Genomic DNA, 22,975 nt, shown 5'->3' with positions numbered 1-22,975 from the left:
ACAAATGCTCAAGTATGCCCGGGTTCATCAGCTCTCAACCACGAGATGCTGTCTCAAGGTCCTGTCTTCCCATGTGTGCAATAATGACAAGGTGCTAAACTGAAGGCCATTGCATTGCTCAAGTATGCCCCACTGCACAAAACAAATCTACCCCCCATCTACTGCTCGTAAAAGATCCACAATTTACCCCATACCCTGGGCAGGTAAAATCGCCCCTCTGCTACGGTGACAAGACGTCTCGATTTTGCTGGGACTGTGCCAGAATTGGGACCTCTCTCCCCCTGGCCAGGGAGTTTTTATTAAAAGCCTATCCCGGTTTTAGGGAAAGGGAAGGTGACCCAAAAACTGATACTGGAAAACACTTTTAATTCAAAAGTATTGGAATACTTAACATATTTTCCCGTATTACATTAACCAGAGCTTTGACACCTCAAGGTGGGCTCAAACCCCCAATCTTACAGGTGCCCGTCGCATGCATCGCCTTATTGTGCCACAAAGGCTGGTTACAAAACAAATACATAGGAAGGCCTATGATATTAGAGCAATCATAGCAAAAGCTCCTTTATTAATGAAATACTTGCATTATAAATCTGCTAATTTTTATTTGGTCGATACCACTCCAATCTTAGAAATACTGCGCAATGCAGGGTTCTGAGTGTACGCCTTGGTAGTCCTTTTACGTTTGTGGCCTTGCCAGTTATTTTATCTTGAGAATCTGGTCACCCTACCCTCTGTACCAGAAAACAATCCAACAACTAACTATCCACCATCTGTAAACTGTTATGATGGAAAATCGCACCCAACGGTGCCCCTCTGCCATATATGCAACCCTCCCGATTTTCAGTGAAAAATATTGCTATTTTTCATGGTCTCCCGCCTAAAATAACTAGCCTCAATGCATTCCTATGGGGAAATGTGTGTCTCCCGATTTCCCTGTGGAAATCTCCCTCCGAGGTGCGTCTGAATTTTGGCATGCAGTCTGCACAGGATAGTGAAGTATGTACTACTGCACACAACACAAGCACAAAACACATCTCTTCTCTATCTGCTGCACATAACAAATCCCAAAAAGACCCCTCTTCAGCGGGCAGGACAAAAAAAACCTAACACGAGAAAACAAAAAAAGAACTACATGTATTAATGTAAACTGGCATACTGAAAATTCGCCTGGGAACGGAGGAATACCCGTGGGCTGCCCCACTGCACAAAAAACACCCATAAATAATCTCCTCAATATCCGCTCTTCCAGGCAGACCAAATCGGCCCGCTCAACTAAAATAACAACCAAGTATGAGATAGCTTTAAGACGTACTGCAGACCAAATTCGCTTGGTAACGGAGGAATGACAGTGTTTATCAATTCTCGACCAAGATGCACCGAACTTCCTCTTTCTGCCACGAGGCTCCGCAAGACATCCCGCTCGTACCACGATAGGCAAAGACTACACGTTTTTGATGAAGTGCGCGACCTGAGGCACGTGACTTCCCAGACAAGCCCGAACGTGCTACCAACTTGATGACGTAAGGCTGAGCAGTGCTAAGGTCCGTTTCTCGGAGTGGGACAGTGGGACTAGGCACTACAGTAGCTAGTAAGGAGCTGCTGGCCTGGGACTTCTGTCCTGGTCCAGGCGAAAGATGCCAAAGTATTGCAAGGCTGCCCATTGCTTCAACTACGCCGGCCAGCTATCTGCAGACAACCGGAAGCTCAGTTTCTACAAGTGAGAGTGGAAGGGGAGGGGCGGAGGGGCATTTGCAAAATTTAGCCGGTGTTTCCAACTGCATGTTGTGATAGAGGGCATTTACAACATAGGGATTTGGGGGACAGCTGGTCGGGGCATTTTCAACATGGGACCATGACCTGTACATTGGCTAAAGAGCATTTAATGCATAGACTATTTAAGGGGATATGATTACAGCAGACGTGATGTGAGTGGACAACTTATGGAATTGGACCATTGGATTGCGAAATTGCAACTGTTGGTATGACGGGATCACAGCACATGCAATACAAGATATTTATTTATTCGCATTTGTATAGCGCACTAGCATCCCGGAGGCATCGAGGCGCTGTTACAAGAAAAATTGTAAGACATTTTGATTCATTTGTAAAACGAGAGAACAGTGGTCTCTTGGTTACAGGCAGAAACTATATGCAGTACAGGAATGGTAAGAGTTACATACAGATAGTTAATACAGTGACATCATTATACATGGTCATTATTTTATTTATTTAGATGTGTTGGGGCAGCGAGACGAAAGAAAATGATGATGCTCTGATTAATTACTGGTAAAATTCATTACTTCTAGCCCTACTCTTCCTTTCTACAGTACTTACTTGTGAGGTACCCACATCGATGTGAGGAGGAGCACTTTTATTTCAATTATTTTCTCATTGCTCCGCCCTCACCAACTGGTGTATAACACGCCCAGCATGAAATTAAATGTTATTTATATTGTGCTCGTAGACAAGTGTTTCAGAGCGCGACCAGGCAGAAAGGGAGGGAAACAAGGGAGATAAAAAAAAAAAAAACAGACAGCAGTTATCTAACTAGGCCCAGTGACATTTAAGAAGGTGCAAGGGAAAGGAAAATGGGGGGGGGGTGCGGGGTGGAGTGGAAAGTGTGAAGCAGAGAGAGAAAAATATAAATAAATATTAAATAGAAAAAATAAGGGCTTTAAACCATGGTAGTGCGGCCAGCAAGTGGCAGGTGAAACTTAGTCAGAAAGGTATATCTGATAAGTGCAGAAGAAACGTGGGAGGGGGGCTGTATGGGTACAGATACAGAAAACCTAGTGCAGATGGTGGCCTGGAGGCAGTGCAGGAGGGTGGGCCCAGAAGAACAGCGGGTGGCCAGGTGCACAATGCCATGAGAAGAAACCGATCAACAGGGGAGAAGGGGGGCAAAGGCAGAGGCGAAGAGGAAGGTCTTGAGAAGTTTCCGGAACCAAAGATGTTTTTCCTCAAGTTTCAAGGTGGCCGGGAGCCTGTTCCAAAGGGAGGCACCAGCTGAAGACCGGGATCTACCTCCAGCTTGTTTTTTTGCAAAACGACTAACATTGAGGGAGTGTTGAAGTAGAGGAGCAAAGGGCTCGAGAGGGGATCTATTTACGGAGGGATAGTTGAAGGTATTTTGGACCCAGGTCCCAAAAAGCCTTGTGGACAATGCAGAGGGTTTTAAATTTAATCCTTGCATCCACTGGGAGCCAATGAAGGGATTTCAAGGCTGGAGAGATACGATCCCAGGGCTTGAGGCCAAGGACAAGTCTCGCAATCCTGTTCTGGATTAGTTGTAGAGGGCAGAGAGTGGAGGCAGGTAGATTTAGGAAGAGGCTGTTACAGTAATCCAGTCTTGAAAGAACCAGAGCTTGAGAGACAGTGAGCTTTTGAGGGAAGGAGAGGAAAGGTAGAGTACCTCTAAGGAGGTGGAGTAAAAAGTTAGATTTTTTAGAGACATCAGAGATGTGTGCAGAGAAGGAAAGTGTAGAGTCAAAGATAACCCCATGGTTCTTAGCCGTGCAAGTGGGGGTGGGAGGAGGGCCATGGGAGGCCGGCCAGAGAGTGAGAGGAAAGGATGGAGATGGTGTACCAATAAGGAGGATCTCAGTCTTGTTGGCATTTAGACATAGATCATTGGCGGCACACCAATTTTGAATGGCGATTAGACACTCGGAGATGAGAGGAGGCGGCTGAAGGAAGCCTGAAAATGAGTTGGGTGTCGTCAGCATAGCACTGGAAAGTTGAGCAGAACATTGAGATGCAGTAAGCGAGAGTTGCCAGGTATTGGTTAAAAAGCCAGGGCGAGAGGAAGGATCCCTGGGGAACACCACATGTGGAGAGGGTGATAGAAGGTAGGAAGGACCCAAGTTCTACCCAGGAGGGTCGATTAGAGATAAGAGGTCAGCCAGGCCAAAGCCTGATCAGTGATACTGAGGTTGTCACGAAGACGATTGAGCAGGGTGGTATGGTTGACAGTGTCAAACGCAGAGGAGAGGTCAAGTAGGATGAGGACAGAGGGAATGTTAGAATCGAGGTTGGAGAGCAGGTTTTCACAGATGTTCAGGAGAGCAGTTTCCATACTTCTGGCAGCTCTTAAGAGCCAGATTGGTGGTCATGGAGGGAGCCAACATAGTCAGAATGGAGATTAAGCTGAGAGATGGCCAGCTTTTTCAGGAGCTTGCCCAAAAAGGGAGTAATGCAAATTGGGTGGTAGTTTGCCGGACATGACAGATCAGCAGTGGATTTCTTGAGGAGAGGATGCACAAGGGAGTGTTTAAGAGGGGTGGGGAAAGAGCAAGAGGCAAAGGAGAGGTTTCAGAAATCGGCAAGGGCCGGCGCAAGAGTGTCAATGTGATCCTTAATGGTTTTAGAGGAACAGGGATGGACCTGTTTTGATGAGGGTTTCATAGATCAGACTTGTCTAGATATATCATCAGGGGAGAAAAGAGGAAAGGAGGAGAAAGGAGGATTAGGGGTAACTGAGGGGAGGGTCAGCAGGCCGCGAAGGAGAGGGAGCGGAGGAGAGGGTGGAGAGGATGTCCTGGGTTTAAGAGATAAAGTGGGAGGCAAGGGCATTGCAAAGATCCTGTGAGGAGAAAGGAGGGGTGGAGACTGCAGCAGGGTTGGCCAGCTCCTTGCACATTTTGAAAAGTTCGGCCGAGTTGTTAGATGCTGCAGAGACGCAAACTTGTATGTGGACTCTCTTCTTAGTGTGGACAGCAAGTCGGTATTGCCTTTGGAGCAGGCGGCAGGCCAGTTTGTCAGAGGATGAGCAAGAAGCCCTCCATTTCCTTTCTGCCGCCCTACACTTACGTTTAAGTGTAGCTAGGTCAGAATCATACCAAGAATTGCACTTGGCTTTGGACTTCAAACGGATCCTCATGATGGGGGCAAGAGTATATCAAGAGAAGTAGAAATGGAGGAGTAGAGAAGAGAGAGGGCTGTGTTAGGGTGTGGAGTGAATCTGAGGTGGAGGAGGGGGGGAGAAGGTTGCAGCAAAGGCCTCGACTGACGCACGCTTCATGGGCCGGATATCTGAGAAGGTGGGTGGCAATTCAGGAGTGGACTTGGCTTGGGGGGAGGGGATGGAGAGATGAGAGGGGAGGAGGCAATGATCACTCCAGGAGAGAGGAGTGGTAAGGGGGGTAGAGAGGGGGAAGCCGGATGAGATCAAGACATCAAGTGTGTGGCCAGCCAAGTGAGTCGGGCCAGAAGGAAGGATGGAGAGGGAGAGTGAATCGCAGAGGTCGCGAAAGAGTGAAGATGAGGGACAGGTAGAATCAAGATGAATGTTGAGGTCACCAAGGAGGAGAAGTTGAGTGGTGGAGGCCAAGAGGGAAGAGCAGAGGTCAGCCCACTCAGAGAAAAGGGGTGATTTGACCAGGGGGTCGGTAGAGAGTAGCAACAGCAAGAGAGTGGCTAGGAGAGAGAGAGAACCTGCAGACTAGGCATTCAAACCGAGGAGTAAGCTTGAGTGGGAATGAGACAGGCAGGGATCCACTCTGGGAATATAAGGGCTACACCCCCCTCCAGGCCGATTGGATCTGGGAGCTGAGAGGATCTTGTAGCCGTCAGGGAGGAGAGTGTCAACTTGTGATAGGGCTGATTGTGAACCATGTCTCGGTGAGACCAAGTACATGAAGGTTGAGTTCTTCTAGGAGGTGACGGATGTTAGACGAGTGTTTAACAGCCGAGCGAGAATTTAGAGTGGCGAGATGGAGCAGGTTGCTAGACTTAGACCTTCCGGGGAGGGGTATAGATCGTAGGTACGCCCTGCGGAGGAGTGGAGGGAACTTGAGATGGGGCAAAGGAGGAGGCGGAGGAGGGCAAAGTAACCAGAGGAAGAGATTAGGGGACAGCTGGAGATGAGAGGAAGTTGATGAGGCGAGGGAACTGCCTATCAAAGAGGAGGAGGTTAACCTGAGGGCCTTGCACCATGACAGTGCCATTTAGATAGATGTTAATAAAGACTCTGGAGGAGTCAAAGAGATCCATACTACTTCCCAGCGAGTGCCACCGTTAATGGGAGAGGAGGAGACAGGACAGAGCACGAAAAAGAGGATGTCAGTGAGGGTTTGTCTGGCATAGGTGCTGGATCCAGTATCAGCGATGGGGAGTCCAGGGTTAGAAACCAAGATAACCTTTTTGAATTTCTTCTTACCAGACTTAGTGAAAAGGGAAGGAAAGTTAATAGAGAAACAGTTGGAATAGATAGGAGAAACAGATAATGCCATGGGTAGATAGAGAGAGGAGGCAGTAAGAGAAATATACAAGATAAGAGGTATGGAGCGGTCCCTGGGCTACCAGGAAGCAATGTAGGTGAACAAAACGCACCCAAAAATTGGCTTTCCCAAAGGCACATCCAAATTTGACTTTTACCAAACACACCCAGATATTGAAATACAAGGCAATAGCTAAGGCACCAATTGGTAAAAGAACCGAGGTGGGAACATAGGGGAGTGCTCAGATGAGAGCATGAAGGGAAGAAGGTAGAGTGAAAGTTGGTGAAGTGAAAAAAGAAAGGGTAGGCAGAAAGAGGGAAACTAACCAATAGATGGGGAAATGGGACAGTCGTGGAAGTCCAGGTTCATAGTAGAAAAGAGATGACAACCCCAGGGAGGGTCAGGCTGTTGTATTAGCATCCCGGAAAGCAGACAGGGAAGCTGACGGGGGCCTTAGAAGTGGGCCTTTGAACAACAGGCCAGCTCCCGCCTCCGGTGCCACTGCTAGGTAGATCAGAGGTAGCCAATGGACAGGTGACTAGGGTAGGCAAGTTGGGCTGCAGTAAAATCAGGCATCCATCTTAGAAGCGTTTCAAACCCCCTCGGAATGGTAGAACAAAAAGTACAAAGGTCATGCAAATCAGGAGCACACACAGCTACATGCTGGGCAGAAAACATGTGCTTCAGACACTCGCTTTCCAAAAGGCAGCTGCATTATACACGTGCTAAATACAAAACATTGCACAGACTTCATATTTTAATCCCACAAAAATAATGTTCCTTTTTTCTTTCTAAATCGTGAGCAAAATCAGAGGGGCCAGTGCCCGAGAAATGATGGCGGCAAAGGCTAGCCAAGAGAATGAGGCGCCAGTGCTGGAATGAGGTGAGAGATTCACAGGAGAACAGCTGTTTTCAATTCAAAATTTGTCCTCGCATGCAGCGCAAGGATTGCAGGCAGTCAGAAATGAAAGGAACAGCATGCCATATTTAATTACCATTCATTAGTCCCCCTCCATCCTTGCAGAGCAGGCAAGGTGTAAAGTGCTGCGATGAGGAAGGGGGGGGGCTAGGAGTAATGAAGATCACTGGTGAGTAATCAGAACGTTCTCACTACATCACTTGCTGCATTGATGTATGTCTTTCACTTCTTCTAACATTCATCATCGGACCCCCTTAATTTCAAATTCATATTCTTTCCGTTACCCTAACACATGCACTAAGAAGTAAATGTCTGCCAAAGTGACTGTAGAAGAGGTAAGTGTAGAATAATTTTTTTTAGGCGTATTAAAGCGGGAGACCTGCCCCAGAACTAACTTCAGAGATGGATGGGTCCAAGAAACACTCGGACCGTAAATGCCATACGCACCAAACATCATCAATTTATTAGCCACTCTGGACTAATAAGTGTGATTACAAGGCCTGGAAAATACTGGAAATGATTGGTGACAATCAGCGACAGGATCACAGTAAAACATTTCCCCTGCTTGATCCACTTCAATCTGAGTTGCGTCCAGGATTTGGTACAGGGACGCTTTAATTATGGTTTCAGATGAATGTCTACGGGCTGCAGATGAGGGTGAGCTGTCTCTGCTGATCACAATAGATTTGTCAGATGCGTTTTACGCTGTAGACCACAGTATCCTCTTAGACCTTCTGAAAACGGTTGTTCAGGACTCAGAATTTGCCATCGAGTGGTTTGGTTCCTTTGTAACTGTCCGCTGGGAACAAGTGAGACTGGGCAGTTGCATATCAGACTCCCTTCCTCAAGAGTGTGGGGTCCCTCAGGATTCGTCTCTCTCGCTTCTGATTTTGAATCTATATATGCAGCACTGATGAGCATCGGATGTTGGCAAGGATTCCCTAAAAACAAGTTTTTCAGCTTCAAAGGGTGCAGAATGCAGAAGTGGGGCTCATCTTCAGTGTCCAAGTCTGCATATATATTTCTGCATTGCTGTGCTCATTGCATTGGTTACTAGTTGAAGAAAGAATCATATTTAAAAAAGCATGTTATTTATAACACGTTCGCGTACACATCAGTGTGCAAAGAGTACACAGTGATATAAAATACAACGTAGTATAGCAACAGTAAACAATACAGTTACTCCTGGAAATCATAAATCTGACAACCCTCCCTTGCCCTCCTTATGCCACTGATGTAATATATAGTCTGTTAATGAACCCGTACCACTGCGTCTTTACAAAGCAGGGTCCTGCCAAGCAGCCCCCCCGCCATTCCCCCCCCCCCCAGCTGCTTCGCCATTATTGGCTGCTTCCCTTGATAGCAGGAGTGCGCGCACATGGTCCTATGTATCCCTTGGCTTAGTTCTAATAGACTGTAAACTGCAATATTCTTTCTTAATGTCGTGACACTACGCCAGATCCTTTGACCATCTTGCAATTGTTGGAGTCACCGGTCTTGACCAGAGCATTAAAACGCACCTCTTCGCTAGTAGCATACAAATCGACAGAACCCCCCCCCCCCCGGCCCCCCCCCAACCCTGTCGGAATATGAACAAAACCTGCACCATCTCAGTTACACCTGCCCGTCGCAAGACCGATCCAATTTCTGCAGCACTGCAGGCACGCCCAGTGAAGGATTTCAACTGTATGAGTTTAAACCGAGAATTAATCACCACCTTTCTAGTATATGAACACACGTTTCCATCTCGCATCTCCTAAATCCTGGCCTATATCGGCACCCCACCCACCCTGCTCGCTGGCACCTCCCTGGGAACAGGATTTATCGCCATCCTTTAAATTGTTGAAACCAACCCCATAGCATTAGCTGAATTAATCGGGTGCTTTCCCACATCACAGTAAGCGTTTCCCACTTAATTCTAGGTGTCTTTCGGCTCCACGTCAGCGTTATCATTAGTGACTTCAGCTTTGCGGAAAAAATTGGGCACCCCGGGACATTGAGAAACAAGTACAATAACTTGGGGAGGATAATCATTTTTATGATTGATACCTTCCCTATAAGAGAGATGGGAGTGATACCCACCGATCTACATTACACCGCAGAGCCTTTAGATTAGCCCTGTGATTTTCTTTAACCAGCTGAGAACGACTCCTGCTCACATGTATACCTAAAATATTTCATTGAAACTTGCTCCCAACAAAACCTCTCTGCTCCCGTGGGCTGTAAGGTAACCTTCTTTAGTGGGAGCAGGATGGACTTAGCTCAAATAAGCTGCAGCCCTGATATCTTTCCAAACGCCTCTTATTTTCTGCGAGATTGGCTGTAGATTACTACCATGGGTCTTTAATATCATCAGCATAAAGTGAGATCAATTCCCGGATCCCTCCTAGAGCCAGCCCCCGATGTCCATGAAGCACTCTCTAGCACACTACTAGTGGCTCCATCACAATGGCAAATAATAGAGGGGACTGCTGACACCCCTCCGCGTCCTTCGGCCAAGTTCGAGCGCTGCAGAGGGCCTACCTTAGAGGCCAATCTTTGCGGTCACCCTGGAATACAAGACCTTAACACACAAGTATTCCAATCTTCTCCAGCACTGCAAACAAATAGACACAGGCGACCATATCGAACGCTTTCTCCATGTCCAATAGTGCCCCTATTGTCTGCACTGAAGGATCAATCTGAGCCAGCCCTGTGAACATTCTCTGCAAGTTGAGAGCTATGGACCGACACAGAATAAAACTGGTTGGTCTAAATGCAAAATAGACTGACGGAAAAGAAGGAAGGAAATTATCAGGTAAGGAGAATATTTTCGTGCCCATATGATGGGGGATGTCGGCCTGCAGGAAGCGCACTCTAACTGGTCCTTGTCCGGCTTTAATATCAAATAAATTATTTCTTTGCACAACGTGGGAGTCAGTGACACCGACTGGAGGCCCTCTTGCCACACCTTAAACAAATACCCCACCAACCTGGTGCCAAACTCTTAAAAAAAAAAAAAAAAAAGTCGAAGTGATCCCATCTGACCCAGGTGCTTTTGCAGTCGTGCAATCTTTAATTGCTTTTATAATATCTTCAGCTGTAATAGGCGCAACCAACACCTACCCCCGCTTGTTTGCTTAACCCTGTCAATGTTGCCTCCTCTACAAAGCTCTGCATAATATCCGTGTCTGCCCCCTCTCTAGTAGCATATAAGGGCCTATAGAAATCCTGAAATTCTGCCAGTATCATCCCAGGTTCCGAAACCAGAGTGCCATCCCCACATCTAATAGCAGGTGTTTCCATATGAACCCTGGTGCCCCTCGCCAACCTAGCTAAGTATCTACCCAGCCTTCCTTCTTCCACATACCTATGCACCAACCGAGGGGTTGCGAGGAAGTGCACCTCTCTATCCGCCTTCTCTGTAAAATGGTGCAGAGCAAAGCGAGCAGCCGCTGATCCGTCTGATGAGCGCTCCCTCTGCCCAGACTGCAGCATACTAAGTTTGTCTTCTAGTTGGCCCAGTCTCCTGTATATTCCCTCAAGCACCCCACTTTCAATCGAAATACACTGCCCTCTCAAGTACACATTGAACGACTCCCAGAGGGTTCCAGCCGATGCCACTGATTTCACATTACACACAAAGAATGATGCTATAATCTCTTGTTCTTCGATACACCACGTCCTTTAGCGCTTTGCTCTTGAAACTGCCACAATATCGGAGAGTGATCAGAGAGTGTCCTCTGGAGCATAATACAATGATCAGTGCTATGAACTAGCTCCGGCCATACCAATATATAATCGATGCAGGATCTCATGTGATGTACAGAGGAGTAAAACGAATAAGCCCTCATCAGGATTGTGTTCTCCACAGATCTACCAACCCACGCTCCACCATTCCTCTGATTATTGATCTAGTGGGCGAGGGAAAGCGGCCTTCCACCTATAATGGATCTGTCTTGATCTCTCTGTGTGTGTGTGTGTCAGTCAGTCATACATTTAGCCCAGAGGGTGCCGTTCTGGGCCAGTGCCCCTGACACCATAACAAACTTCCCCTCGGGATCTCTCTCTTGACGCAACAACCTGAATTCCAAAGACTTGTGAATGACAATTGAAACACTGCTTAAGTTGGAGGAGTAAGACATATAGAACATGGCAATGCCCCAAGACTTTTCTAGCCCATCATTCACTTTCCCCATCGGGTGTATTTCCTGAAGAAACCGTGTCTTGGCACCATGGCGCTCCCCATAAGCCACAATTTTACGCATTTTAGCATATTTATTCAGACATCTCACATTCCAACTGTGATGCTGGAAATGCATCGGAGGGACGGGGCCTCCGTAGCCTTGTCCTTTACTACTTCTTATTGTGTGTTCTGTCGTGTTTTCCACGCAGGAGTTCATGTGGGACACCTGGTGGTGCAGCTCTCTCTCTTTTGGTTTGGTGAACAGACCCTTATGGCACCCATGGGTAGGGGTACAACCCTGTGCCCCTAGTGTATGTTTTTGGGCACCTGTGTGTGACCCACAGAGCAGGGTACGGGCTGGCGGCAGCTCCGTACTGAAATGACTGGTGCCCTGAACGTCCTCCATTTTGGGATGCCCAGGCCCTGTCATTGGAATCGGTAGATTCCTGATGGAGACAAAATGGCCCCCGTGGCCTCTTGCCTTCCATCACCTGTCACCTTGATCTTCCCGAAGCCCTTCCACTGCCCCTTCCCCCTGACTGGCTGTTGGGTGGAAGTTCCGTATATGGTAGTGTGGGGAAGTGCAGACCAGACTGACTGGAGCCTTCTCAACGACTGTATGTTGTGGGTGGGACCTGGGTGAATGGAGTGTGTGACGAATACGCCTTCTGTGTGGTGACTGTCTAGTATCTGGTGTTTGACACAATGGTTAAGACAGCCCTGCCCGAAACTGGTATGAATGCAGCTTGGAGTGTTGAATGGCTCTGTACTTGTCCCAATACACATAACTTGTTGTGAGTGTCTGGAGAGAAGTGAATAGCCTGAATACCTTGTGTGCCTGATTGGCTGGCTGCCTGCCTGCCTGCCTGCATGAATGCCTGTAGTCATGATTGGATGCTTGAGTATGACCCAGGGAATGAATGGGAGATCAACAGAATATCTGGGGACCTCTCACTGCTAGGAATCGTGTTCGGAAGCTGAAGTCCACTACGACGAGTAACTGGAGTAACTAAAGCTTAACCTTGAGCCTTGCTGGACGAGAAGAATTGTTGTTGCTCTCCTTCGCAATCTGAAAGCTGCTGTGCCTCAAGAACCGACCCAGAGAGGACCTGGTGAGGCGCCCTCTTCCCGAGCTACGAGGGACCATCATGCACAGCTGATCTTTGCCTAAGCTCCCTGGTAGACAGACCTCCGACAGGCTGCCGACCCGATACGGGGCTGCTGCAGAACTCCAAGGAGAAGCACCCGGACTGTTGTCCGCCACTGTTGCCGACCACCGTCTGGAGCCGCCATGCTCCCGTTGCCTAAGAACTTCATTGATCCAAGGACGCTCTTGTCCGCATCGTCGCCGCTGTATCCTGCTGGAGAAGGCCTGACCGGCGACGCGCTGAGGAGCATCCACCAGTTGGTTTCCCACCACCCAAAGACCACAGACGCCGACGACTCGACGCCCTTGCTGGGCCACAGTTCTTCAACTCTTTGCGGCCCAGAACTATCGACACTGAGGTGCTCCGCACGCCTCTTTCTTGCAAGACATTCACGCTTTCCTGTCAACGAGCACCGCTAAGAATGATGCGGCCACTTCACCGTCGTAGCTCGACTTGTCCCCCCTCGGACGTTCGACGACCTGTGACTCCTGCCTGAAAGGGAGGACACTCGAGAAGGGTTGTCGATTTCCCCGACTATGAACGCTACAACACCAAGGTACTTTGGGGTTGCTGAACTATTGGAAAGTCTAGTGGGAAGAATATATGGACTGGGCTTGTATCTTTCTTCTACAGGTTGCCCAGTTGGGGGGATCTACAACACAGAGCTGTGTTTAACGGTAGTTACCAGTATTCTGTCTATTGCTCAACCATCTTGCTTTCCTTCCTCTCTCTACTGCTGGTTTCCTCTTTATTTTGATCTGTGTCTCATTCTGACCTTATGCACTTCAATAAGATCTAATAACGTTAGTGGTACCACTTTAGAATTGTACATATTTACCATTGTTGATTTTCGGAGTACAAAGTGAGTTATAGTGTTTATGACCTTGAATATTAATTATATAAAGACTGTTTTAACCGATACAGTGTGTGGACATTCCTTCGTGGGTGCTTGGGGACTACACTGTACTTAAGAACCAGCTTGCATCACCTCCTGAGAAGCTAGGCCTTGATTGCTCGACTACGTTACCATAATAGAGAATCTTGGCAGGGGTCTCTGTGCCTCCCCTCTACCATATAGAGAGCGGAAGTGCAGACCCCGCCCCTCCGGTCATTACACCAACTAAGAAGAGTACAGTGCTTGTGTGTCAGACTCATAGCCTTGACCACGTTTTCTTCGTTTATGTGCCCCTCCTAGTTTAACAGATCCAAAAAGTAGACTTCTGTACTCCCCACAGTTTCTAAATGTCACGTGAACCATTTTTATTTCAACTCCCCTAATCATAACATTCCCCATCACGCTCCCTTCTCCTCCCTCTGGGTCCAAAATACCTTCAGCTATCCCTCCGCAAATGCCTCCCCTCTCGAGCTCTTCGCTCCTCTACCTCCAACTCCCTCAGGGTCAGTCGTTTTTCAAAGAAAAGTGCTTGGGGTAGATCTCTGTCTTCGACTGGGGCCTCCCTCTGGAACAGCCTCCCTACCACTCTAAAACTTGAGGAGAACCATCTCCGGTTCCGGAAGCACCTCAAGACCTTTCTTCTGCCTTCGCGACCCCTCTCCCCTGCTGATCTGTTCTCTGTTCTCTCTTGGCACCGTGCACTTGGCCACCCTCTGTCTGATAGTGAATCGCATTTAATCCCGATCGTAGCTATATACCAATCGGTAAACAGTCTCATATAATAAAGCACATGTTTAGCTCTCCACCCCCTCAAGCCTTGGACAAGGATTCAATGAAGACAAATACTACAGCCAGGTCCCTAAGTCTTGTTCTCATGGATGACACGCAGTTTAGAGGGGTTCAGCATTGCATCCCCTTCTCACTCAGTAAACGCTTCGCAGCTAAGAAAGAGAGTCAGGCCCGCTGTACGGATGGAGTGAAATCCTGATAGAGCGACACTCTGGCCTCTTTATGGTGCAAATCCCCAAATTGACGTGCAATGCGCAAGACGGTATCACGGTCACAATAATTCAGTACTCTTGTAATGACCGGGCACGGGTTCTGCCCCGGCCTGGGTTTCTGCACTGAAATTCGATGCACTCTCTCGACCAAAAATTGAGGGGACAAGAGGGGGTCTTCCAGAACCTCTTTGATAATAGCTTCCATGAACTGTTCCATATTCTGGGCTGGGAGTGACTCTGGAATCCCCACCACTCTAATGTTGTTACGTCCGGACCTTGCTTCCAAATCCTCGTTCTTGTGCTATATTTATTTTACCTTCTTCTGTAGCCCACGGATTGCCTGGGTCACTTCACTACTCGTATCCTTGAGTACCCCCACTCTATGCTCCACATTGCATAGGCAACTGCTTTCCTTCTCTATTATCTCTTGCACACTGTCCATCTTATATTCCATACTATCGAGTTCAGTAGTCACAGATGCGAAGCCGCTTTTTATCTCAGCCAAACTCAAGGTCAGATTTGAGGGCTGGCTCACTGATTCTCCAACCCACCCAACCCCCCCTGCAGGTGTAGTTGTGACCAAGACGGGCGATGTCACCTCTTGCTGCCCAGTTGACTTGGAAGAAGCCATGGTGCTCTTGCGCAAAGCTAGTCCCTCCCTCTGCGTGAATTGCAGACAAATGCTTCTTGTTCCCTTTGGCCATCCGGCAACCACACACTACCTGTCCCTCCTCCCACTGGTGGGGAGAGACACCGGGACTCCAGCGCTACACTTCATCCACATTCGGCTGTCTCAGTTCAGCTGCGTTCACACCCTGCTGATGATCCTTGGCCCGCCCAGTAGTACTAACCAGCACTCCACTGGCAAGGAACCTCAAACCGTCCAGCCTCTCCTTGAGGCCCTTATGCTCCCCCCCTGCTGTCGGGCCACAATGTGCAACCTGCCAGCCAGCCTCCGGCAGATTTGTTGCAGTCCCTCAGGGGTTTAACTGCTCCAACTGCTTAGCCCACTGACCTGTTTAGAGGACATATGCTTCAAAGGGGGCCTCAAGAAGTGCCGCAGGGTCATCTCACCTATATACAGGAGTCACTGCTAGTATTTAAACAGCCATGGGAAACAATAATTGCCAGTAAGATAGCAGAGAGGTTGAGCGCTCGTAATTGTGTAGCATGCTGACGTAGGTTCAAATCCCGGCAGGGTCAACACAGCCTTTCATCCTTCTGAGATCCGTAAATGGAATATGTAAGGATGACGCGGAACGGTAACTTTGATCTCTTTAGTTTAATATGCAGCGAGCCTGCCGGAGCATCCACACAACCAGCTTCCTCTCATAACTGTCACTGCTGTCACACAGCTTCTGCTCACTGGAATCCTAACAAGCAGGCAGAAGCTCACGCGACGGCTCGCGCTATAAACAATACCACTCTCTACATATCTTCCCCCTTAGGAGAACAAAATAATTTCAAATTACTTAAATTCAATAATCGCATCATAAAACGGTGAAATATCTGAGAAGCAAAATCAACATAACCTTAAAATTAAATTTAAAGAAGAATTAAGATAAGTACACTTACATCATCTATCAGATCACTAACAAATTTCACTCATGACAAGTAGTCTTTCATCCACGCAGGTTTGAGCCTCAGTCTACCCGTAGCACCACATTTTTTCACACCACTCGTATCTCCCTTCACACCTTCTTTCTCAATTGGCTGCTCAGGATCTTGGACAGTTCCTTTCATATCATGTGCTTTCGCTATTTTTCCTTTTGACCATACCTGGTCTCCTTCCAAAATTACCACTGACTTCTTGACCGCTGATATCCTCTTTGGCCCCAAATATTTACTTTCACAACATTTATTCACCAATCTGGGATTCTTCACATACACATACTCACCCCCCCCCCCCACCTTCCACTCACGTTCTTTTACTCTTTCACGAGCATTGAAACCAGCTTTTTTTTTTTTTTTTTTTCTTTTCTTTTCTTGTCTAGTCTTTATAAATCTCATTATTTGCTCTCTATTCGCACAAACCACTTTGGCAAACCCCAACCACCCCGGACACAATTTAGTCCCTCGGTTCCCTACTCTTCAGAGACACAAAAGTTGACACTCCTGTCACCGAATGTGGGGTAGTCGCATAACTCCACGTCATCAAATTCAAGACTTTTCTCCATGGTTGCCCCCCCTCTCATAGCTAGCTGGATACCTTCTTTCAATCAACGAATGACCCTGTCCACAAGACCGTTCGCCCTTGGGTGATACGCCGTTTTGATGTGTGTTATACCATAACTACTTAGAAATTACTGCATAGATTCCGACACAAATTGAACCCCATTGTCTGAAACAAGTTCCATTGGTACCCCTTCTCTAAAAAAATACTTTCTCCAAGAATGCTATCAACTCTCTAGCTGTAACTTCCTTTACTGCCTCCCATTCAACCCATTTAGAATGAAAGTCGACTAGCGCAAATAACAACCTCAAACCTCCTCCCAAGCCCTTTACTGGGCCCATGATATCCACTGCAACCTTGGACCAAGGCTGAGTGGGAACAGGATTGGGGATCATGGGAGTTTCACGCACAACTTTTGTCTTGTCACAGTCTGGTAAATCATGCAATCTTTTACCCACTTCTCAGTCATTTTATCAATCATTGGCCACCAATAATTCTGGCGAAGTTTTCTTTTCATAGCTCCTTCTCCCTGGTGACCCTCGTGAGCAAGTTCTAGTAGCCTTGACCTGACTGACTCCAGAGGAACAATACACCTCCCTCTTCTGAGTTTATCTTCAAAAATATTTAATTCATCTTTGAGCTCCCACCACACATCAAAATTATTTTCCAAAATTCTCTTTTGGGGACATCCTTTCACCGTCCACTCCTTGACTAATTTGATTTCTTGATCAGATTGTTCACCCTGGAACCACATTTCCTGACTGACTGCTTCCGTTATTTCTGCTACTACTGACTCCTCCCTTCCACCATCATCATTTTCAACTTGATTGTCCTCAATCGACAACATTTTTCTTCCCAGGTAGAAAACTCACCTCAAAGTTATACGCATGTAGGCCTAGACCCCACCGACTTATCCTGGGTGACCCTAGAGCCCACCTCCCACTCTCAAATAGTTGTACTAACTGTTTATGGTCAGACCTAACAACAAACTGTCTGCCCCACAAAAAATACTTCAAGTGCATGATGGCCCAAAACGTAGCTAAGGCCTCTCCCTTCAATGCCCTCGATGCAAATGCTATGACCCTTTCTCTCTTATCTTTGTCATACTGTATCAACGTTGCTCCAAGGCGCAATACGCTTGCATCTACTACCAACACTGTTTTATCATATGGGTCGAACTTCCCAATTGAGGAATCTTCACTAATCACACTCAATGTTTTCAAACGCTGCACCACACTCTCGAGACCACTCAAACTTAGCTCCCTTTTTAAGTATCATCCTTATGGGAGTTGAAACTATAGCAAAATCTTTGACAAATCTATGATAATATTCAGCAAGACCCAAAAAAGATCTCACTTGATCCTTGTCCGACGGTACTGGCGTACACTTCACTGCCTCCACTAAACTTCTCTTAGGTTTCACACCAGACTCCTCAATTTCATGTCCAAGATATTCCACTCTCCGAACAGCAATCTTGCACTTATCTCTCCTCGCCATCAAACCTGCTTCCGACAGTTTACTCAAAACATTAGTTAAAATCATATCATGCTCATCCACACCTCTTGCATATATGAGCACATCATCCTGAAACACTTATGTTCTTCATCCCTTCTAATACAGTATACATCACTCATTGAAACACTGATACCGCCGAGGCAAGCCCAAACGGCATTCTGCAATACTTGAAAGTGCCAAAGGGTGTTAAAAACGCAGTCAGCAGTTCTCGCTCAATGGAATCTGGTGATACACTTGAGAAAGGTTGATCACTGAAAATACTCTGGCGCCTCTGAGAGTAGAAACTTCCCCAATTATTGGCAACGGATGTTCGTCAACAAGTATGTTCCTATTCACGTCTCTCATGTCCACACAGTCTTATTTGCCCATTGGGTTTTGCAGCCACCACTATAGAGGACAGCCATTCTGAACTATCGCACTGTTCAATAATCCCTTTCTGCAGAAGAGTTTCAATTTCCGATTTCAATTTCTCTTTCAAATTATGAGGTATTGGTCTCACTTTATTTATCTTCGGTATTGCTCCTGATTTCAGTCGTATTTCATGTTCAAATCCTGTAGGCATTCCTAAATCCTCCTGGAACACTTTCGCGAAATCAGTTTCCCACTTGTCTTTTACTTCTGCTACTGTAATTGGCTCCTCTGCGCTTGCCTGAATGCGAATGCCTAGTTTACGTTGCTCACTCCAACCTAAAAGAGAAGACCCTTCTTGCGTTACGTACACTTCTGAATCACAACTTCTTCCTTTGTATTTAATAGCTGCCTGGAATTTTCCCAACGCCTCAATCTTTACGTTATCATAAGCATACGGTTCAATGCTGTGTTGCCTCAGTTCAGCAAGCTTGCCTTGTAAACGACTTTCAAAAGTATTTTTGGATATTAAAGTCCACGGTGAGCAACTATCTACTTTTAAAGTAACAACTCTTCCATTTATCAAAAACACATCTGTTGGGGAATTTCCTGCTATCTCCAACACATGTCTGGCCTGGATCATGCCTACTCTGTCTTCTTGTTCCGGGACTCTCCCTCCAGGTTCAATGCTTTGCACTTGGCCTGCTTCTCGACAAACTCTTGCAAAATGTCCTCTCTTTTTGCATTTCAAGCAGGAAATGTTTCTTGCCGGACAAAATGCGCTCGTTGAAATGTGGCGATTGCTGTCACACTTAAAGCACTTGACCTCTTTACTGATATTCAACTTTTAATTCCTCTCACAGCTGCCACTTCTCCTTTTTGCTTGTCCCCTTTCATAGTGGACATGAATTTATGTGTCTGTTCCATGCTTCTGGCAGTCTCCACTGCCACCTCTAGAGACATCTTTGGTCAGAAGCCTTTCTTGAATCTTCATGTTAGTACAACATACTAGCTGGTCTCGTATTAGAGAATCCGTTAATTGACCAAATGCAATGTTATGTTTTTCTTCGCCTCAAAATGAATTTCCAGCTTCTTCTCCGCTAGAGTATACTGATCCACTTCTCCTTGGCCTTCTTGTGGAGGTTGCGGCAACCCATCATAAACACCGACCTTCTGTGCCTAGATTGTGTAGAAGTATTGCTTCCTTCCTGGCAGCCGCAAATTTGTCACCACCAATTGCTACCAGGTAGGTGTCAAAAAGTTTCTTCCATCTGTCCCACCTTATTGGCGGGACACCTGGTTCCATCAAGAAAGGAGGGGCTGAGGCCATACTAGCTGCAGCCATGATTACGTGTTCTAATGTCAGATACTATTATAGTAATAGTTTTCTCAACCACCTTCAGTCTTAATCTTGCTGGAACTGCTCGGCTTGTGTGCACTTCCCATATTTAGTCACACTTGTCCTGGTGTAATTACTTCTCACAATACACCTTTGTTCTTTGTCACCTGCAGTTTAATTCTCTCAGGGATTTGTCCCGTGTAACACAGTTCGCTCTATTTTTTTTTCTTTTTTCAATCCGTGAGAAATTGTGCTTGTTTCTTTGTTATCTTTGCAGCTGGAGCGTGTTTGTTTACAGTAGATCATGGGCGGTTGGGCTTGTTCCCTATATTCTGTGGGCGTGCCGAGTAAACATGAGTTTGTTGTAGCTCATTTAAACGCCTTGCCTCGAAGTAAAGGACCGCCCCTCTCCTGGAGGGAATTCCTTCCCCCGTGCCCCTCCTCACCTGGAAGCACAATTTATGTCGGGGATCGGGGTCGTAACGAGTTTGCTGCGCCCACTCGTACCTCAGCAGGCCTTCATCTCCACGGAGTCGGCAGCAGACTTTGGCGGCACCTCAAACTGCGTTCCCCTCTTCGACCCAGGGGGCAGGAGGCGCTGGAGAACACCAGCGGATGTGTGTGCCTTGCTGCGCGTTGTTCTCCAGCCGCGGGCTCGCCCTAAAATCTTGTCGACAATTGTAAGGATGACGCGGAATGGTAACTTTGATGTCTTCATTTAGTTTAATATGCAGCGAGCCCGCCGGAGCATCCACACAAGCTGCCTCATAACTGTCACTGCCGTCACGCGGCTTCTGCTCACTGGAATCGTAACAAGAAGGCAGAAGCTCACGAGACAGCTTGCTCTATAAACATTACCACTCTCCACAGAGTACCACACTGTGGGATAATTTAACAATTGTTATTGCAACGCGTGGATACCTGCGGGTTTGTAGCGCTATATTAAAAACTAGTCATTATTATTGGTGACAGTGTCTGGGAGATGGTCAGGTCACCTTCTCGGCCGCTGGACAGGGCTCTGCTGCTATTATGAGGCTAGGTTAACGCATCCACTTGTCCTCCCACGACTCTGCTATGGGGCTCTGATTGCATGCATCATATGCATTTGCCCTCAAGCCCTGCTGCTCACCGGGTTCACACCAGTGCTCCCGCTGGTAAAACTCACTTTCACACCTGGCCCAGCATCCATTCCAAAGGATGTGTCGCCTACGCCAATGGGCGCAGGGGGAAGGTGCACTCGCTCAGACCCGCACCCTAGGTCCCCTTCACGGCCCCCACGCCTCAGCACTCCACCAGCTCTGCCACACCTCCTCCCAGATACAAACGGCTTGGCGGAACAGCTCTCCTGTGATGCTGCAATCACCCATGCCCTCCGCCTTCATCCACGGAGCCCGAGCTCTGTTTCGCACGCAAGTCTGCCGCACTCGGCTGCCGTTCTCTCGTTGCTAGGCAGGAGAACCCTGTTCGCTGGATTAGATCTCAGTGAGGGTGTGCAAGCCGATCATCAGACTTTGGCAGCAGGATCTTTTTTGTCCAACACTTCTTTCCGTCAACTGTTGGGCCATAGCATACCCTGGCCGCCTCCTCCCGATCCTTTCTCACAGAGCTCTGTAAGCAGCGGCCATCTTGGTCGTGAGCTCTTCTGCGCCCCTCAGAAAGAAGACACTTTAAAATCCTTTGTTTGACTTATATCTTCCTACCTTTTATGTTTGGCAGTTAAACTGATGAAATATCGGCCATCACGCATGCTGTACTCTACAGCTAAGTTCCTACTAGCGGTCCCGTCCTCCCGTTGTTACAAGGGCCGATGGATGGTTCTCAGTCTGTGGCCCCAAGCTTTGGTCCAACTTTCCTTGGGAGCTAAGAAACGAGACCTCTCGCATGCATTTTCTAAACTTATTAAACACCTTTTCTTTTAAAATAAATCCTATTTAGCGGGGCAGTAGCTTGTGTCTTATACAACATTGGTTTAAGTCTCTGGAGTTCATAATAAAATCTTCACCTCCGCCTGGATTTGGTTAACTCTGCTCGGTTTATAAATGTAACAAATCAAACAAAATAAACCCACAATCTAAAAGGCACTAGGCCCCCTCTGTGCAGACTCAAATGGTTGTTTCTAACAATAGCATCCGGATCTATGCAGGTGGTGGCCTGGCACATTTCCTGAATGGACACCCCCGATCCTATGCTGATGAGGCCACCATTGCTTCAGTTGATTTCTCCTAGGCGAAGAAGGGGCTCCATCCAACACGTAAATGTTCTCCTTTATCCATCTACTGATCATGGGCACTGTGGCTTTTCTGTGCGGTCAAGAACCCCCTTGCACCCGCCAACCCCCCAACTTAAAGAACACACTGTCAGATATCCTCCAAATTCATCAATACTGTTCTCTTTATATCAAACCTATACGGCTTGACATCTTCTTGTGAACTATGGTTCAGGAAAAATGGAGGGAGAAAAATCTTCTGTGATGAATGAAATCTGGACGCGACTTTGCACGTAAAAAACAGGATCACACCTAAGAAAACAGGTTTCTTCCTGAACGACCAAATATGGTGCGTTACATGTTAAAGCACTGACTTCATCCGACCTTCACGTAGTAGTAATGGTGACCAAATATACGGTCTCAAGGGTAAGCAGCTTTAAACATTTCTAAAGGTGCGACTGCAATGCCTTCCATGACCGTTGGAGAACCCACACTGACATCTTGGACGTACCTACTGACATGGATAAGTTAAAACTTTGATTCTTCAAACTCTTTCCCCCAATTGCTCCCCACAGGTTTGATGTCACCAGCCTGAAATCCAAACCCTGCTGAAAGCAATTGTAGAAGGACCGGGATAACACAATCTCTAAAGCCAAAATCCTCCACTCAAACCAACTCTGAAAATTGCCCCAGTGCCTGTTATAAGTGTTTAACTTGAATGGCAGCTTATTGTTTTAGACAGCCATTGACTGGGATTTTCGCACCCCCTCTTCCTTGAAACTCCTTGATGGGACATGAATGGCTTGGAAGGGGTGCTCCAATGATGGGGGAATCAAACCCTGGAGGCTGAGAACAGAGCCAGACAAACAACTTTGCAGATGAATCCCAGATCTCCACAATCTTCCTTAGGATTAATGACCATTGCATCCACCCCCCCACTTCCTGGGCAAAGGAACCTGGCGCAGGACTGTGCAGGTTTTGCATTCAGCTGTGAAATGAAACTGTCCAACACCAGTGTCCCAAAACCCCTCCATTTGTTGAGGAATGC

General features: G+C 47.2%; 1 protein-coding gene across 1 annotated transcript in view; it reads left to right on the top strand.

Annotated features, from left to right (window-relative positions):
* Positions 1-1,535: 1,535 nt before the first annotated feature.
* LOC138566854 (THAP domain-containing protein 5-like) overlaps positions 1,536-22,975 on the top strand; it is a 213,415-nt gene continuing 191,975 nt past the window's right edge. Inside the window, exon 1 of the mRNA XM_069644561.1 lies at positions 1,536-1,717. Coding sequence (XP_069500662.1) covers positions 1,635-1,717 — 83 coding nt within the window. The 5' untranslated portion in view covers positions 1,536-1,634. The remainder of the gene's footprint in view (positions 1,718-22,975) is intronic.

Source organism: Ambystoma mexicanum, chromosome 2p (assembly GCF_040938575.1).
Source record: "Ambystoma mexicanum isolate Mex_15411 chromosome 2p, UKY_AmexF1_1, whole genome shotgun sequence".
NCBI lineage: Eukaryota > Metazoa > Chordata > Amphibia > Caudata > Ambystomatidae > Ambystoma > Ambystoma mexicanum.
Note: the sequence above shows the minus strand (reverse complement) of the source record. Positions and strands in the feature narration are given on the sequence as shown.